Here is a 16,296-nt window from a genome sequence, read left to right as displayed (position 1 = left end):
ATTGACAATCACTTTGTCTTGTTTAGGTTCATTCAGGAGCTTCTCATCACTTCCGTGTGTGACAGAGGCCACAAAAGGTTCCCACACAGGCAGGAAGTCCAAACAGGAAGTGGACGTGTACATTTGTGGATTGGAGTTACAAATGTACTTTCATCAGAGGGATTTACAGAGACAAACTAGATTGTAATTTTCTGATTGTGACAAAGATTTAGCCCAAAGTTGAATCAAAGTGGTAATGTTATTGATTGGGAGTTTTATGTTTTGTGAGGTCATGGTGGTATGCCCGCCGCAAGTGTGTGACAAATGATTGCCAACTCGTCAGTCAAGCTTCTCTCTCTCAACTGTCAATCAAGTACTTCTATTATGATCTGGCAAAATGGATGCTACTGCTCGTATCTTTCTTATTCCTGCGCATAACTGCATGATTCAGTCGTGAATGTATGCCTGCTTTAAGCTTCCGGTGGCTGCAATCTATCACACTCGGTTATCACAGGGCTTTTACATGCTGCAACAACGAGGCACTCTGAAGCGGCCACGCCAGCCAAAGCCACCCTGGCTGTCACGTCCGTTTTAAACACATTTCCCCTCACTCTTCTGCCTTTTCCCTTTAATGTCAATGCGCGTGCACTCATGGCCAACAACGAGGCACTCTAGTAAGGACATGTCAGCCCGATGCCCAGTCCCCCAAGTTGGACTTTATAAAAAGATTAAAAACTCCCCCCTCCTCGCTCTTGGCCAATAACGAGGCACTCTAATTCACTTTGCAGGGTCTTCAAGTAAAGAAGTCGATTCAACGCTTCTACTTTTTCAACACACGCACCTGTTGCCACCGCTGCACATTAATAACATGTTGCGCATATGACAAGTAGCCAGAGATACCAAAGGAGACCCCACGCTCGCTTTCTTTCCCACCGTTGTTGAGGTTATCCTGTGGGGCCACGTAGGAGGCTCCTGCAGGCAGGATGCAATGTCTGGGGACCCCCGAGCGGCATCCGCCAAGGCTTGGGAAGAAAACAAGGGCCCTGAAAAAGACGGCACGGACAAAAAAGTGAAGAGGAAAAGGAGTTAGTAAACCGGGACGCACTCGATAACACTCTCTGTGCACCTGCAGAATGAGTGTGTGTGAAGTAGAGTACAATAACAACAGCCCCCCCAAAAAAAAAAAATTATATACACAAGCAGGTGGTCCAAAGAAAAAGCTGTGAAGTGTTGCCCAGTGGAGTAATATCCCCCACATTACGTGTCGGATAAATCCCCCCCAGCACTACCACATAGGAAGCAAACACTTCCTCCACTGTTGTAAGATTGATTGTTCCCTCCACTTACGACATCATCGTCCTCATGGTCATTCTTAAAACATTACAGGTTGTCATGTACTGAACGGTTTTAAGAGGGGGGGGGGGGAGGGGTGTCAGGCTGTAAGAGGAGAAAATCATTGCCTGTTACCCCCTCTAGTGGCCAGTTCATTCAGAAGAGGGTGGGGGGGGGGGGGATCACATCTGACATGTTAGATGTAAAATAGCAGTTCAGTGTTAGCAAAAAAACCTCCAGCCTTATGCTAGAAAGCAAAAAAATAAATCTGGAAAAGCCTTCAAGAGCAGCATGTGACTTTCTTGAAACTTGAAGGTGAAGACTTAAGACTTTCCCAAATGTGACTTGCTACGAATGTTTGGTGAAATGTTGGACACAGTTCTCGCGTTGGATCGGATGATGTTTGAAATAAAGGCCAGCAAAACCTGCCCGAAAGCCTTGCAAACGGTAATGAGGGCCCCGCACCGCCCAAGGGAGGCAGGCGGTGGTCTTCATCATGATAGTGGCAAGAAGAAGCAAACAGACTTTTTTTTACATCTGCAGGGACGAGTAAAGACGCCCGCTACAAGCTCAAGGCAAGTTTGCATGCTGACTAATAAATGCGGTTGGATGACAATTGTTAAGTGAAATGAATAAGAGGCTGATCTTCATACAGGATGGGCTGCACATGCAGCGGCCAAGTGGTGGATGACAACTTTTATAAAAGGGAGAGGAGATCCCTGGACTCCCTGGCGTCAAATCACATGGTAAGAACTTTGTAGATGATGTTCCCCTTATGTTACCTTCAATTTCTATTTATCATTGTCACATTATAAAAACTTTATTTACTCACGGGTTATGTTATGTGCCAAACTGTTCTGAAGTTAAAAACTCTAGCAACATTTTTAATGTTGCAAACATTGTACACTATTAGAGTTTTGTTATGTTCTTTTCTTTTCTAAGTGAAACTGAACATATACCAAAGCCCCATATTGTGACTTTTCTGCAACTTTTCTGACTTGTAACACAATTTTTTTCTGTCTTCTAGATGTGGGGTGGAAACACTTACTGCGAAAACGGTAATCACACAACTCTCAACTGCGTGCTTTGGCTGACTGTTAACATATGAGAGGAGTTCAAATAGGAGAAGCTACCGTAGCCTTAAAACTAATATGACTGACTGACTTTTTAGTGACTGACTGCTTGTGCATGTGTAGCTGACAGCTGCTGTTTATGTCGACACGGGCAGTAAGGGAAGGAAACATTTATCTGAGATCTGTGTCGGAATGTCTTCTGTGCAGTTCCGTTTCAAAAGAGGACTCTAGAATGTTGCTGTTAAAAAGACCAGCATCAAAGTTCACAAAAGAATGACACAATATGAAATGAATGACGTCTCTCACATGAAGATAACTTTCGGGTTGCTTTCATCTAAGTGGCCAATTACATTAAGTTTTAGCGGAAAACTTTATTTTTAATTTTTTTTTTAAGTGGAGCTCGCACACATTAGGTAAGTGACAGGAAAGGCAACTGAACACATTATTCCGATATCACCAAAAGAAACATAGTAACTGCATAAACTTGGCAAACTAAGCAGATAACACGGCTAAAGCATCATCACCGTCACATTCTCTTCATAGGGGACATAGTAACTGCATAATCACAATACATCCATAGCACAATTATCCCTGACCCACATACACATAATAACAGTATAAGCACAATACACCAGCATCATAACAAAATGACCCCGGTGACCCAAGCCAAAACACAATCATAACAACATCTTTGTGTTTAGATGATGTCGTGTTTGTGGCTCAACATGACTTCAAGCCCACCAACCACCGAGAACTCTCTTTCGGAAAGGGAGATCAGTTCAAGGTGTTGCAAGAGTAAGCGGTACTCGCACGGTCTGACTTCACTCTAAAGAGGTATCAAATCACTCGGACCCCTCTCTGTTTGTAAGAAACGGAGACTGGTGGTTGGTTCGCTCGCTGGCAACAGGGTACGAGGGTTTCATACCGTCCAACTACGTGGCCCGGGCAGACACCCTTGAGGTGGAGAAGTAAGTTCCACGCATCATCCCCAAGAGTGAAAACCTGCTACAACGATTGAATATATTCTAGATGGTTCTTCAAGGATCTGAGCAGGAGAGAGACAGAAAGGTTGCTCCTCGCGCCTGGAAACAAACCCGGAGCCTTCCTGATCCGGGAAAGCGAAACCTGTCAAGGTGACCGCAACTAAACACCGAGACGACGGCGTCCTGCCGCGGTGTCTAAACTCTTGCTTGTATCTCTTGTGAGTTAGGTTCCTTCTCGCTGTCCGTCAGAGATTTCAACCCGGAAAGTGCCGACGTGGTCAAACACTACAAGATCCGCTGCCTGGACAAGGGAGGCTACTACATCTCCCCGTCCAGCACCTTCCCGTCACTGCAGGAGCTGGTGAAATACTACACATGTGAGTGACACTCCTGGGACAGATGATTGTCAATCATCCAAGTCTTCACCAGAAATGTTGGACAGTAGAAACCTCCCAAACGTTCTGGTTTCTGACCCTGAAAGGCTTACAAAGTGCCTTATTGAAGATCCAGACTGACTTCACTCTATCTTGCTACTTTATCCAGCCATTCTGGGAGGATCTAGAGCAGGGTTCACCAATTCCGGTCCTTGAGGTCCGGAGTCCCGCATGCTTTAGATGTTTCCGCCCGCTAGCACACCTGATTCATGTAATCAGCTCATCAGCATGCCTGATAACAATCCTGATCTTTAGTATCAGGTGCGTTGATAGGCAGAAACATCTCAAATCTGCAGGACTCTGGACCTCGAGGATCGGAATTAGCGAACCCTGGTCTATGGGGACTATGGTCATGGTAAGTCACAAACGTGGACTAGAAGCCATTCTCCAGTCTTCACCAGTAATGTTGGACAGAAGAAACCTCCCAACAAAGTTCTGGTTTTTGGCCCTTAAAGGTGTGTTGGAAAAGGGAAACATCCAAAACCTGCATGACTCTGGCCTTCAAGGACCGAGTTTGCCCGCCCCTGTTCTAGAGGCAGTTGTATAAATAGGAGACAACCCCACAGACGCAGACTCCAAACTGATGTGTATACTGTAAAAACCACACAAATCTTCTTAATGTGTCCTGGTAGGTACTGCGGACGGTTTGTGCCAGCGTCTGTACGCCCCGTGCAAGAAGAAGCCGCCCCAGCAGCCGTGGGCTCCGGACGAATGGGAGATTCCCCGCGAGACGCTAAAACTGGTCAAGAAACTCGGGGCCGGACAGTTTGGAGAAGTATGGATGGGTGAGTAAAAATCCAATCTGGAGTCAAATCACACAAGTCCCGTTTGCAATGTAAAAATGTTTGGTTGGCGATGTCAGGTTATTATAAGCATACGCTGAAGGTTGCCGTCAAGACCTTGAAGGAGGGCACCATGGAACCTCACGCCTTCCTACAGGAAGCGAACCTGATGAAGCAGCTGCAGCATGAGCGGCTGGTACGACTTCACGCTGTAGTCACCCGGGAGCCCATTCTCATCGTCACTGAGTTCATGATCAACGGTACGGCAATGGCACAAGCCTTGTTTACATAAACAGACAGACAGATGGTGGTGCGAGAACCACGGCAGGCTACTTTGTCTAGCTAAATTTAGTTAGCTAGCTAACTTCAGCGAACACTAGCTAATGGCTAGTTTTGCCAAGCCAAAATAGGCAAGTAAATGACACTCACCGTAAAAGGTTTCCAGTTGCCTATAAATGCCACAAGGTAGCGGCAAAGCACTACTTTTCTGTTAGACAAGGCCTGTCCAAATAAAGCTCTCGTTTCTTGGCAATATACTGCCAAAACAATATGTTTAGTATTACTGTTGGACAGGAATTTGGCCTGTTTTTTTCTAGTTCATTCATTGTGAACTTTAACAATATGCTTGCGCTGCTGCCCCCTATGGGCATGTAAGTGCTATTCTCATATTTTGTTTTGTTTGTGGTTACAAATAAGACTTTTCAGTCAAAATTGAATCACAAGCAATACTAATTGTCAACAATTTTGAAGGTCTACATCTGGGTTGTGTTTTGTCGTCTTGCAGGTTGTCTACTGGACTTTTTAAAAACAGATGAAGGAAAAAGGCTGAGAATAAATAAACTCATAGACATGTCAGCACAGGTGGGAAATTACGGACATTTTTCATTATATTTCATTAAATCTGTTAAATGACTATAACAGCACAATTTTTTTTAGAAAAAAAATCCTGCATCCTCCTTTATATTATGTTAATGTTTTACAGCAAAGGCTGAGTGTACAATATAGAAGCCGTGTGGTTTGAGCTGTGATGTCCGCCGCCTGGCTGAAAACTTTGCTCGGCATCAATTATGAACTTCCGGAAAGGAAATGATGCTATTTTCCCATCCACACAGACTTCCCCCAAAAGAAAAAATCCCCTCAGAAAAAAAAAACTAAAAAACATTTGCCATCTTGAGCGGGAGAGAGAGAGAGAGAGAGAGAAAAAAAAAACATTTCCTATGTTGGAAATAATCAGGCACATCCTTGTTGTAATGTAACTTCAGGCTGTGTCAAATGTTGTTTGTACGTGTTTAATTCAAGACAGATAGCCGAGGGCATGGCCTACATCGAGAGCATGAACTCCATCCATCGGGACCTGCGGGCGGCCAACATCCTGGTCAATGAGACCTTGCACTGCAAGATAGCAGACTTTGGCCTGGCCAGGCTGGTGGAGTCGGAATACACGGCGCAAGAAGGTGCGTTGTTTGTTCGGTTGGAATTTACAAGGCCACCAGACATATATGGCAATTAGCCCATATTAGTAAACTCTTGATCTAAGTCAGTAACAAGTTGGCGTCTCACCCTCTTTGTGACGAGCAGGCGCTAAATTTCCCATCAAGTGGACGGCTCCCGAGGCCATCAATTACGGCACGTTCAGCATCAAGTCGGACGTGTGGTCGTTCGGAATCCTCCTGACAGAAATGGTCACCTACGGAAGAATACCATATCCAGGTTGCCAATGTCATATTAAACAGAGTGGCGTGAAGTTGCAAATGGCGGCCATTTGAATGTGGACGTGTGCAGGAATGACGAACCCGGAGGTAATCCGCAAGCTGGAGTCCTGCTTCAGGATGCCGTGCCCGGACGGATGCCCGCAGGAACTCTACTACATCATGACGGCCTGCTGGAAGGAGAGGCCCGAGGAACGGCCCACCTTCGAATTTCTGCAGAACATCCTCGAAGATTTCTTCGTCGCCACCGAGGGACAATACGAGATGCAGACGTGACTTGGAAGAGAACAGACAGAGCAAGGCTTGAAATAAAATCCATTATAATCACCAGAGTTGCTGATTATTAGACGTATTCATACGAGCAGATGGCCACAGATGTGTTTTTTCTAGTCAGTTGGCTCTGATCAACCAATCAGAGGACGCTGACATCATCAAGAGCCTGTTCTCTATGAGGACGAATTTGAAATTTGATTGGTTCAAGAAACAATCCCATTCTCCTAATATAGTTGCATAAGTTATACAATGGCCTCGCACTCCTGATTGTGAAGACCCCCGGAAGCGTTTTCATCACCAAGCCATCATTAGCTGACAAAATGAGTGTGGGAAAAGTAAAAGCAGGTCGAAGCCCCCCCGTAAAGGGCCAAAGTGCATCTGTAAGATAACAGTGGGGATGGCCCGCGGCGGTCAGGGGTGAAAGCCTGCCATTTCCTGGACGGACAGGAAACAGGAAATGCATTCCACAAATGCCACCCGCCGCAAATATTTGTCTTTGCTCTATTTTTGCCCCATACGTGCGGCACATCGTGAACTAACTCAAAATTATTGTTTGAGCAAAAACTGATTTTCTTGATTGGATCTCGACAGTGCTTTTTGTTGACTATCAACTTTGGATTCAAACATGACTGAAAAAGGTATCGAATGAGGCAATGCACAAATGACTAGCTCCGATCCGATACTTGCATCAGGTATCTGTCCCAATTAGAAAATAAATTGGACTGGGTGTTGGTGACAATGGTCCGGATCCACAGACGATCCTAATTTGCTTTTGTTCCTGATTATTTATATATTTTGTGTTACCAAGCTAGGAGAGCTTTTGGTTAATTTACATCTGTTCCACTGTTGCTCACTTATTTAATAAACAACCCATAAGATTTATATCTCTTTTTTTTTGGAGTGGGGTGGATCGGTATAAACATTGGCAGATACTGAACCCAAGGTATCAGTAGTGATCGGAGCATCCCTACAAATGATTCTCGTTTCAAAAGAAAAGCATCAGCTGGAAGATCCGTGCAATAATAGTGTCGTCCAGCAGAGGCCAGTGTGACACTTTCACACAGTTTGGAGAAAGTCTTCCCATAAAGAGTGGAAGAAATTAGCGTGAACTGACCCAACTTTAAAATACTACTTTGAATCCCTAACCCTACATTTGTAACCCTGAGCCTTCATTGAAACTCTACCCTGAAAGATTAAACCTACTGGGAAACCCGAGGTCACACATTCTGGCGGTTACATTTTTGACCTAATTTAATAACCATCTATAAATTGTGACCCTGACCTTCATTTGAAACCTGAGGTCGGATATTCTGACGGCATTCAACCACTGTATTGCTGGATGTGCATGGCCATAAATCAGGGTCCTCGCGGTGACAATCTTAGCGACTTGGCCACATAGCTTAAGCTTTAAAACAGACATCAATAATAAAATAATTATACGGCGACTATGTCGTGTATTTTCGTCAATGTGTGGGGGTTCGAAATGTAAGGCCTCAAAACTCGAGGGACTGCTGTATAAGCAAAAGTCATTATGCGTTTCAGCTGACACCTTGGACCCCTCGTTCTCGTTCAGTCACAGGAAGTACAGTCAAGCTTCTTTGGTGAGAACAACGTCTCAACTAATAAAAGTGCCAGTTGTGTGAAATACGACTGCACCACCGTCCTGAAATTAAAAAAGCAACGTTCCCGCGAGTGCAGCCTGTGAGGCTCACTTGACATTGTGGCGATCTCAATTAAAGACTGCTTGTGAAGCTTAGACCACCAACAGAAACCCCACAAAAAGCAATCTCATGTGGCTTCATTGAATCAGCCTCCTTTAATAGGCGTTCAAGACATGTTCATTAATACATTGACAAACGGCATGTGCGTTAAAGTCATTCCAAAATTTAACAAGCTATTTAAAAAAAAGGCAACACAGGCTTTCACAAGCTTAATTAACATTTGATTGAGTTCCTTACTGCACACCCTCAAAAACAAAACAAATAAACGTCTATTTGTGTTAAAGTTCTTGCGCTGGATGGTTTATAACTTCAACTTGATGCGGTTTAACAAGCGTGTCGGGCCCTCACCGCAGATTTACACCTCATGGCCAAATGTACCTTAGAGCCAGTGATTGATGGCATGTGGTGGGGAGAACAAGTAAACCCAGCAAAGACTTTTCATAAAATCCTACATAGAGTTTATTGCATTGCAGCGCATGCCACGAAGCCCATCACAATGAAGAGTTTCCTCACAGGCGGAACGTTCTCAAAAAAATTTAGCAGGCTGTAAACATATCATGATACCTGAAAGCAAATTATATAAAATGAAGTAAAGAACATAAGCTCCACTGTTTTTGTTATTTAACCGTTTGAATGTTTTTTTAATCGAGGTTGTGATGATTATAAAACATTGTTTCCGATACACTTTAATGCAAAAAATACTTTTTTATCTATCTGATAATTCAATTACATTAACAATAGAATAATCAATGCTAAAAAATATTCCATAGTGTCATCCCTAGAACAGACATAAAAACTTCAGTGCTCTAACTCCCAGAAAAGACAGATACTTTTAATTTACTTCCGTAAAATGGTGAGTGGCACAAACGAGCATTATTATGTGCCACTTGAATCAAACAATTCCTTTACATGATATTGCTTTTGCGGATGACTAGCATACAAACCAGGTATATTGTTATTGTAGTCAATCGACATTTCATCACATTTTGAAATCAAAATAATCCGCACAAATCAAATTACAACAATCCAAAGTCCTTTCACCCACCACCATTTTGACTTGTGAAGAAAACTTTGAATTGTCCTCGTAACAGTAACAGTAATTTGCTTCTATCGTTTTCCTCATTAGGTCGGATTATGTGGCCCACACATCCAATACATAATATTGAACATTAAATACTACAGTATTTAACAGTACAGTACCATTTTACTGTCTTTGTTTACATACAGTGGTGGTGACTATTTTATTGCGTTTGGTGTATAATATTGATGGTTTGACGGCTCAGCTAGCAAAGCAAACCCTGCCAGTGCTCCTAATGAATAAAAACATACGGCAGAAGAAAAATAATGATATGAAAATACATTACCTGGAACATTAGCCGTGGAATGCTTTATGCCACTTTTGCTAGCAGCGCGTCAAAAGGCGGGAGGAGGAGAGGGCGGGACTACCGGCGGGCGCGCAAACTTGTTCATCTGTCAATCAAAGCCCTGACCGGGCTTCAACCAATTCCACTCTTCTCCAGTCAGTCTGCGCCGTCTCGTCTTCGTCTTCCTCGCCTCACCTGAGCTCCGCTAATGGCCGCCAGCATTCCAATCCAAGCCACTCACTTGTGGAATGGGAGCTCGCGTCGCTGACTCCCAAAATGTGCCACAGCCCCGCCGTCGTTTTTTTCATACCGTAACGTCGCGTGCTGAGTGTGCTCGAGTAGCCGCCGCCGCCGCTGCCGCCGCATCCTCTTGTTCCGTCCTCGAATCCGGACATGGACGGCAGTGGTCGGACTTGAGGCTTTCTTTCTTTCTTTAATGCTTCCTTCGCCTTCGGAGAAGAGGAGAGACATGGCCCCTCCGCTGGTTGTCATCCACTCGGCGGTCCTGTTGCTTCTCGGGAGCGACGTGTTCCTGGTGGGGGCAAGTAAGTGACTACGCAGACGCCATTCGGACAAACAAACAAACAAACTCCATTCAATCGTCAAAATGTCTTTTGGAACACTTCATTCATCAATTCATGAGGTAGCCGAAACCCGAACGGCAACATGAACATGCAACATGCAAGAAATATATTCAATCAAAAATGACGATGATGATGATGATGATGATGCTCAATTTTGCTTGACAGTCTGAGTCTGTCGCTGTAATTTGTGATGTCCCACAATTTTTGTCTTAAATCCATATTTCTTTAATAGATCTATGAAATAGACAATTAAAAAAAGGTGAAATCCTCCTTGAGGGATCATAAATGGTGTATGGAAAAAAAATGAACGTACAAACTAAAAAATAAAATAGTTTGTTGTCGTTTTTAATGATGTTTATTAGAGATGTAAAGATATCCAATATAGATATGTAAATATAATATATATATTAAGGGAATTGCTAATGCAAGCACACATTGAGTTCCTCCACATATTGACTCTGTTCACAAGCATATTATATTCCCCCTCATCTGACCATTAGTGTGGATTTTAAAAATAGAAGGGCCAAAAGATGCCTTGTGAAAATTAAACTGCACTTAAAAAAAAACAACTAGCCATCAGAGGGTACTAGAATTGCACAATTAGAAACCAAACTGACTTTTTTAACAGATGTGCTGCTTTTAATATCGTGACATGACGACGACGATATATTGTAACAGTTTTATTGTCGCGATATCACGATATTGCCGTTATCGTTACATCCCTAATGTTTATATCATTGAACTGGAACTTGCCATTGCCACTTTACACCTGACTCGACTAGCAAGCACTGTTGAGATCACTCAGAATTTTAATATCCGGGAGCCATAATGTGCATTTGTGTGCTTTTTCTTAGCAAGCATGCGGCAGGCTCATGTCTTTTTTTGTAGTGGCAACCTGCTGCTTGTAAACCTGCTGATGCATCCGTAATATTTGCCGCCGTCATCGTTTTTGTGACCGTCACATGTCTGTGGCATGTTAGAGGACATCCAGCAAAGTAGATTGGCCGCAACGAAGCTTCCAGCGTCAGGCTTCATCTGTGTAGCAATTGCATTCAAGAAAGAAATACTGATAGACTGCTACGTTTTATTTTCTAGGCTGATACCGATTATTAGTAATCAAGGAGACCGATAACTGATATTAGAAGCAGTAAAAGGGAAAAAACATACTTCAATTCTGAACTTTGTTGAAAGGTTTTGAAGCATGTTATCTGAGACAGTAGACATCTTTGTTTTAAGTTTAATTTCAAACCAAAAAAAACAAGTGTGCTGAGAGTTCTCGGGGCCATCAGCATTTCTCCTAAAGTTAATTGAAATTTTTAAATAAATAAGTAAATAAATAGTTCGCTGAAGTTACCCCAGTTTTTAAATTGATCTCTTTATCGGCTGTCAGATTGTTTTAAAAAGGCTGATATTATTTAAAATGCTAAGTATCGGTGCCGATAACTGGAATGAATATGCAAACAGCCATCAAATCCAGATGATGTGCATGAGGCACCAAAAAAAAATACGTCTGTCAGTGTCAGCATGACGTGTAGATGGAATGTCACTCGTCAAACTGCCTCCCTGACAATCTGACAGGTTATATTGTCTTATTTTTTCCCATTTTACTGTCGCAATTACGCCAGGCTGGCTCGCTCGCTGACAGTTTTATTATTCAGCTGCTCAAAAACCAACAACCCTAATCAATCTTCTCTCTCTCGATACTCTGATTGCCGTGAATAAAGTATTACGAGGACTGTGTTGTTGTTGTTTTTTTAATCGGCCCCCTCAGCCAGCCTGCAGCACTTTTGCTATCTCGCGGTTAGATGGAGGGAGCCGCTAATGTGTTTGGCGTGAGCCCGAGGCTATTATTCATCCTGGTAACGTGCCCGCATCCCAAAAGGGTTCTCCCCATTTGTCCTGGCAGACAACAAAGCTCGGCCCCCGCGACTCGTCGTCTCGCGTTTCAGCGGTTGTGTAACGTGACGGCCGGCGTGGCGTCCACTGACGCTTATCGCTGCAAAGTGGAACACGGAGGGCGGAAGGATTTGAAATCGATAAACATATTAGCAGTGGAATGGCCGTATCCAATCGGCGATATGGATGAGATATTTGTGGCCACTGAATCCAATTGTGTTTCTTCCTTTGGTTAGCCCCGCCTCACTAGTGGATGTCGAAAGCCACTCAACAGCCCACATTGGCTTCATTAGTACTCAGATGGTCACTTCATATCAGCGATGATTCATGGTCAGACTACCACCTGGCTCCACAAAATGACTTGGAGATGACGCATTATGGGTATGGCGCACCCCGCACAAACCCTCACTTGGACGGGAACAAACTCTCAGGTGATTTTCAGACTCCAGATCAAATGATATCACCGTGACGATAAAACCAGCTGAAAGCAAGCCGTTCAAGTACAAAGGACTACGGGACCATTACTGTACATTTTCGGATGACTCATTCTCCTCATGTTTAAGTTGAAGGACGGCAAGAATGACGTGTTGTTCAAGAGACACGTTTGTCTTTTACAAGCTCCGTCCAAATGGGCAACCATTTGGATGACTTTTTGTTGATAAAAGTCACTTCTATCCGTCCTTCCTACGCTTGCAACAAGAATCACCCAAACTGTGGCGGCCTGACAGCAATCGCCCGTGTGGGTGCCACAAACCTTTCCGTGAGCGTGCCAGGGTCCAAGTGTCAAGTCGAACCTCCTTGTGGTTTACAATTCCACCACAATGAAGATATTCGGCTTTTGCTCCCGACACCAAGACCCCCCCATTGAGCGCCGCTTTGATGTGGGAGAACCCCTTGTACATGTAACGCAGGTACCGAAACCAAAGTGCCACCGCCACCAAACGCAAATTCGTAGTCTCTTCCTGATCTCATTCCAATTAGTGGCGAGCTAGCAAGGAGAGATTTGGTAGTACGGCACCTATTTGCAAATATTGGCTGCATTTGGCAACAACTGCACATCGTCCAAAAGACCTTCATTTGACAATGCAACACATCCCCTCGCTTGACCTTCTCCACTGTGACAACCCCATTTAGAAGCATGTCAAGGACAAAATCCCGGTGGATTATGTCCAAATCGTACATCATGTGACCTGAATCAAACCTGCACAGGCCCTCCATTACTGCAAAACCCCCCCCACCCAGCCCGTCTGTTCCTCTTTTGTCTCACTTTGCAATCAGCCTTTCTCTAAACGGTGATAGATGGACGCCCGGTGACACAGAATAGAAACATCAAGGGAGGTGGATTTAAAAGAAGAAAAAAAAGAGAGAGAGAGATGCTGCGTGTTGGCTTTAAATAGCCTAATTTGTCAAGATGAGGGAGCGAGGGTGATCGGGGTTGGCTTTGGACAAGAGACGAGTGCCATTGTAGCCAAAGCAGTTTGTCTTCACAAGTACGTAGATGAAATAAGGGCGGTTTTATCAGCGCTCGTTATTTTTGAACAGTGATTTAAAGCCGACTGGAAGCAAACATTCGTGCCGCAGGTCGACGACAATTCCCACCGCTAAGGAGGCTCGATGAGCAGAATCATGCAAAGTAGCCGCGCAACAGAGCTGGAACAGAAGACAATAAAGACGCCGTTGGTTGGAATATTGCTTCGTTTTACACGGGCAGGCGAGTGCCGAGTGTGGAACGCAGCACTCATGTGCTGCCATTCCAGCCGTTTCCATTTTGCGTCCGTACTATGTCTCGGGTCGCCCCATTACGAGACAGTGCTGTGCTAGTTGTTTATTTTATTTCAGTGGAAGCAGGAACTCCAAACAGCTGGCGCATTTCCACAATAAATTCCGCTGTAGGTCCAGGATTTGCGGGCCGAAACTTTATAACTACATCAATTTCTCAATGGATTATGAAGGAATCCTTAACTCTTTGACTGCCAAAAACGTTAAATAACGTTTAGTAAAATCCTATGGAGGAGTGCCAAAGACGTTAAAAGACGTTTGTTTCAAAACGGAGGTGAAACTAACCATTTTCTATTGTTGATTACTGAAAAACGGAATAAGGTAGAAACAAACTTTTTTTTCTGACGAAAGATGAGAGTTCAATCTTTCATTTGGTAGTATGTGTTTTTCCATAGTCCAAACACATAATTTTCTGTGGACCTTGAAAGATCAGTCAAAAGATCAGTCAAAATGCTTAAATCGGCTGGCACCCACGGCATCCCTTTTCTGAAAACGTCTGGCAGTCAAAGAGTTAACATGCTTTAGAAGATAAAAATGAGGTATGATTACAGTAGAACAAGCGTCCAGATCTACATTGTCCTAAAGGATCAATAAAGTACGTATCTATTGGCCAATCTGTCCTACATAAAGAACATTTCAAGCTAGCACTTTAATATGACGTCTTAATTAGATTTGAGGACATATGCAGTCCGTCCACCTAATTCAGTTAAACTAAACAAACGGACTCAAATAGAACGACTCATCCAATTTCAACATCCGCAGTCTGTTCACAGATTGTCAATCAGATGCAGCTCGCAAGCAGATGGCCCACACAATTTACCAGGTAAGAAACGTGCGTCCGTTAATAAGACCTTCCTGTTTCTGTCCTCATCCATCTTTAGATCGTCCGCCGGCTCCCGTCAACGTGTCCGTCATTCACCTTCGCTCTGACTCGGCAACCGTTTCCTGGGAGGTCCCCGAGGGTGAAATCATAATTGGCTTCTCGGTCTCACAGCAAGTAAATCCCAAAATATCAATTCTCGCATGTCCCGGTTCATCATTCGTGCCAGTCTGTCGCACATTCAACACTTTCAGGGTCCCGATCCATGGAGGTGGATTTTCAATGTATTCTTCCCGCCCCCGCAAACTCTTAAGAGGCAGGACGGACATATGCAGCGCTTCATCCGGGAAGTCAACACCACCAGTCGATCTTGCGTCCTGTGGGACCTGGAGGAGGAGACGGACTACATCATCCAGGTGCAGGCCATCGGCCTCTACGGGGAGAGCCAAGCCAGCAAGAAGGTCCACTTTCGCACGCTCAAGAAGACCGACCGCTTTCCCTCCAACAGTTCCAATCAAGGTTGGATAATTGTCTTCTTTTTTTCCTCTCTCGAAAAAAATGACAAACTCAACCAAGTACTGATTCTATGTATTAAGACAGCTTCAAATTGACTTTGGGTGTACCTTTTTGGAGCGTTTTTGCCTTACCTGCGAATGGAGTTGACTTTTCCACTGATATCTTAACAGTTGCTGACAATTTCACCTTCATATTTACATGAAGCCAATTTTAGCAGAGGTGGCCATTAAGGCAAAATTGAAATTGCCAATTGAAGCAATTCAAAAAAAAACCAATCTCAGGGCAGTTTGGCACTTTTGAAGCAGCGGCAAAGTGTAAAGAAGAGCAACCGGAAGCTTTCTCGAACATCAAATCCGGTTGACGCAGGTCGTTGCTATTTGATTGTCTGACACCAACGATTATGAAACTTAAACGAGTGCAAGTTCGAAAGAGGATCCGCCACTGGCCATAAAACGAAAACACCAAGTGGCGTTACTCTTCGTTCCTTTGGTTTTATACAGTATTTAATCATGCGGAGAATATTAGCGCTACTTATTGGAAGTTAAAAGCCGCTCGCAACGAAGCATGAGCGTAAAGTGCTGAGTGTGCAAAGACCCTTGCCGCTCAGATGGCCGCCATTTCTTTGAAGGCTCTTGGAAAGGCTTCTCACTGCAGCATTAATCAGGATTTCAGAAAAACCCGCCCACCGCCACCCGCCATCTATTCACACATATAACAGAGAGAGAAAAAAAAAACAGCTACAGTAGTAATTAATTTAGCAAGTAGTTTTGCTTAAATATGTTCAAAAACTGTTTGTAAGATTTTGAGACATTGCCGAAGGCTAAGCCACAATTGGCTGTGGCTTCGCCTTAGGCAACGTCTCAATGTAGCAGGAATGCAAAGTTGAAGCCAATGAGTTGGTTTTGTGGCGCTCGTGGACCTTCTGATGTGTCGCTCCGCCTTCCTGGTCTGACTTGAGTGCAACACGGAATATTGCGCTGACTGAACGGAACGCCGCTTTCCCCGGCCATGAAGCGACTTTTCAAGAACATCGCAGGGCTGCGGCGACGCC

The 16,296-nt window shown here is 44.1% G+C and overlaps 2 protein-coding genes across 4 annotated transcripts in view; both read left to right on the top strand.

Moving 5' to 3' along the window:
• The first annotated feature begins 1,848 nt into the window (after window positions 1-1,848).
• Window positions 1,849-6,622, top strand: blk (BLK proto-oncogene, Src family tyrosine kinase). Its single transcript, XM_077552277.1, has 13 exons — window positions 1,849-1,886; window positions 1,967-2,057; window positions 2,339-2,369; window positions 3,086-3,179; window positions 3,254-3,352; window positions 3,414-3,517; window positions 3,595-3,744; window positions 4,434-4,586; window positions 4,664-4,843; window positions 5,368-5,444; window positions 5,887-6,037; window positions 6,162-6,293; window positions 6,366-6,622. Exons 2-13 carry the CDS (start codon window positions 1,968-1,970, stop codon window positions 6,566-6,568), a joined length of 1,464 nt encoding a protein of 487 aa, XP_077408403.1. The 5' UTR covers window positions 1,849-1,886; window position 1,967; the 3' UTR covers window positions 6,569-6,622.
• Window positions 6,623-10,049: 3,427 nt separating this feature from the next.
• fndc4a (fibronectin type III domain containing 4a) overlaps window positions 10,050-16,296 on the top strand; it is a 14,687-nt gene continuing 8,440 nt past the window's right edge. For 2 of the 3 annotated variants that reach the window (XM_077552285.1, XM_077552284.1), the window contains exons 1-3: window positions 10,050-10,195; window positions 14,791-14,906; window positions 14,984-15,248. In XM_077552285.1, coding sequence (XP_077408411.1) covers window positions 10,087-10,195; window positions 14,791-14,906; window positions 14,984-15,248 — 490 coding nt within the window. In that variant the 5' untranslated portion in view covers window positions 10,050-10,086. The remainder of the gene's footprint in view (window positions 10,196-14,790; window positions 14,907-14,983; window positions 15,249-16,296) is intronic. The other variant, XM_077552286.1, reaches the window with a different exon arrangement.

The sequence above is a fragment of the Vanacampus margaritifer genome, chromosome 19, assembly GCF_051991255.1.
Source record: "Vanacampus margaritifer isolate UIUO_Vmar chromosome 19, RoL_Vmar_1.0, whole genome shotgun sequence".
In the NCBI taxonomy this organism is placed as follows: Eukaryota; Metazoa; Chordata; class Actinopteri; order Syngnathiformes; family Syngnathidae; genus Vanacampus; species Vanacampus margaritifer.
The sequence above is the reverse complement of the archived record's forward strand: the minus strand, read 5'-3'. Positions and strand labels throughout refer to the sequence as shown.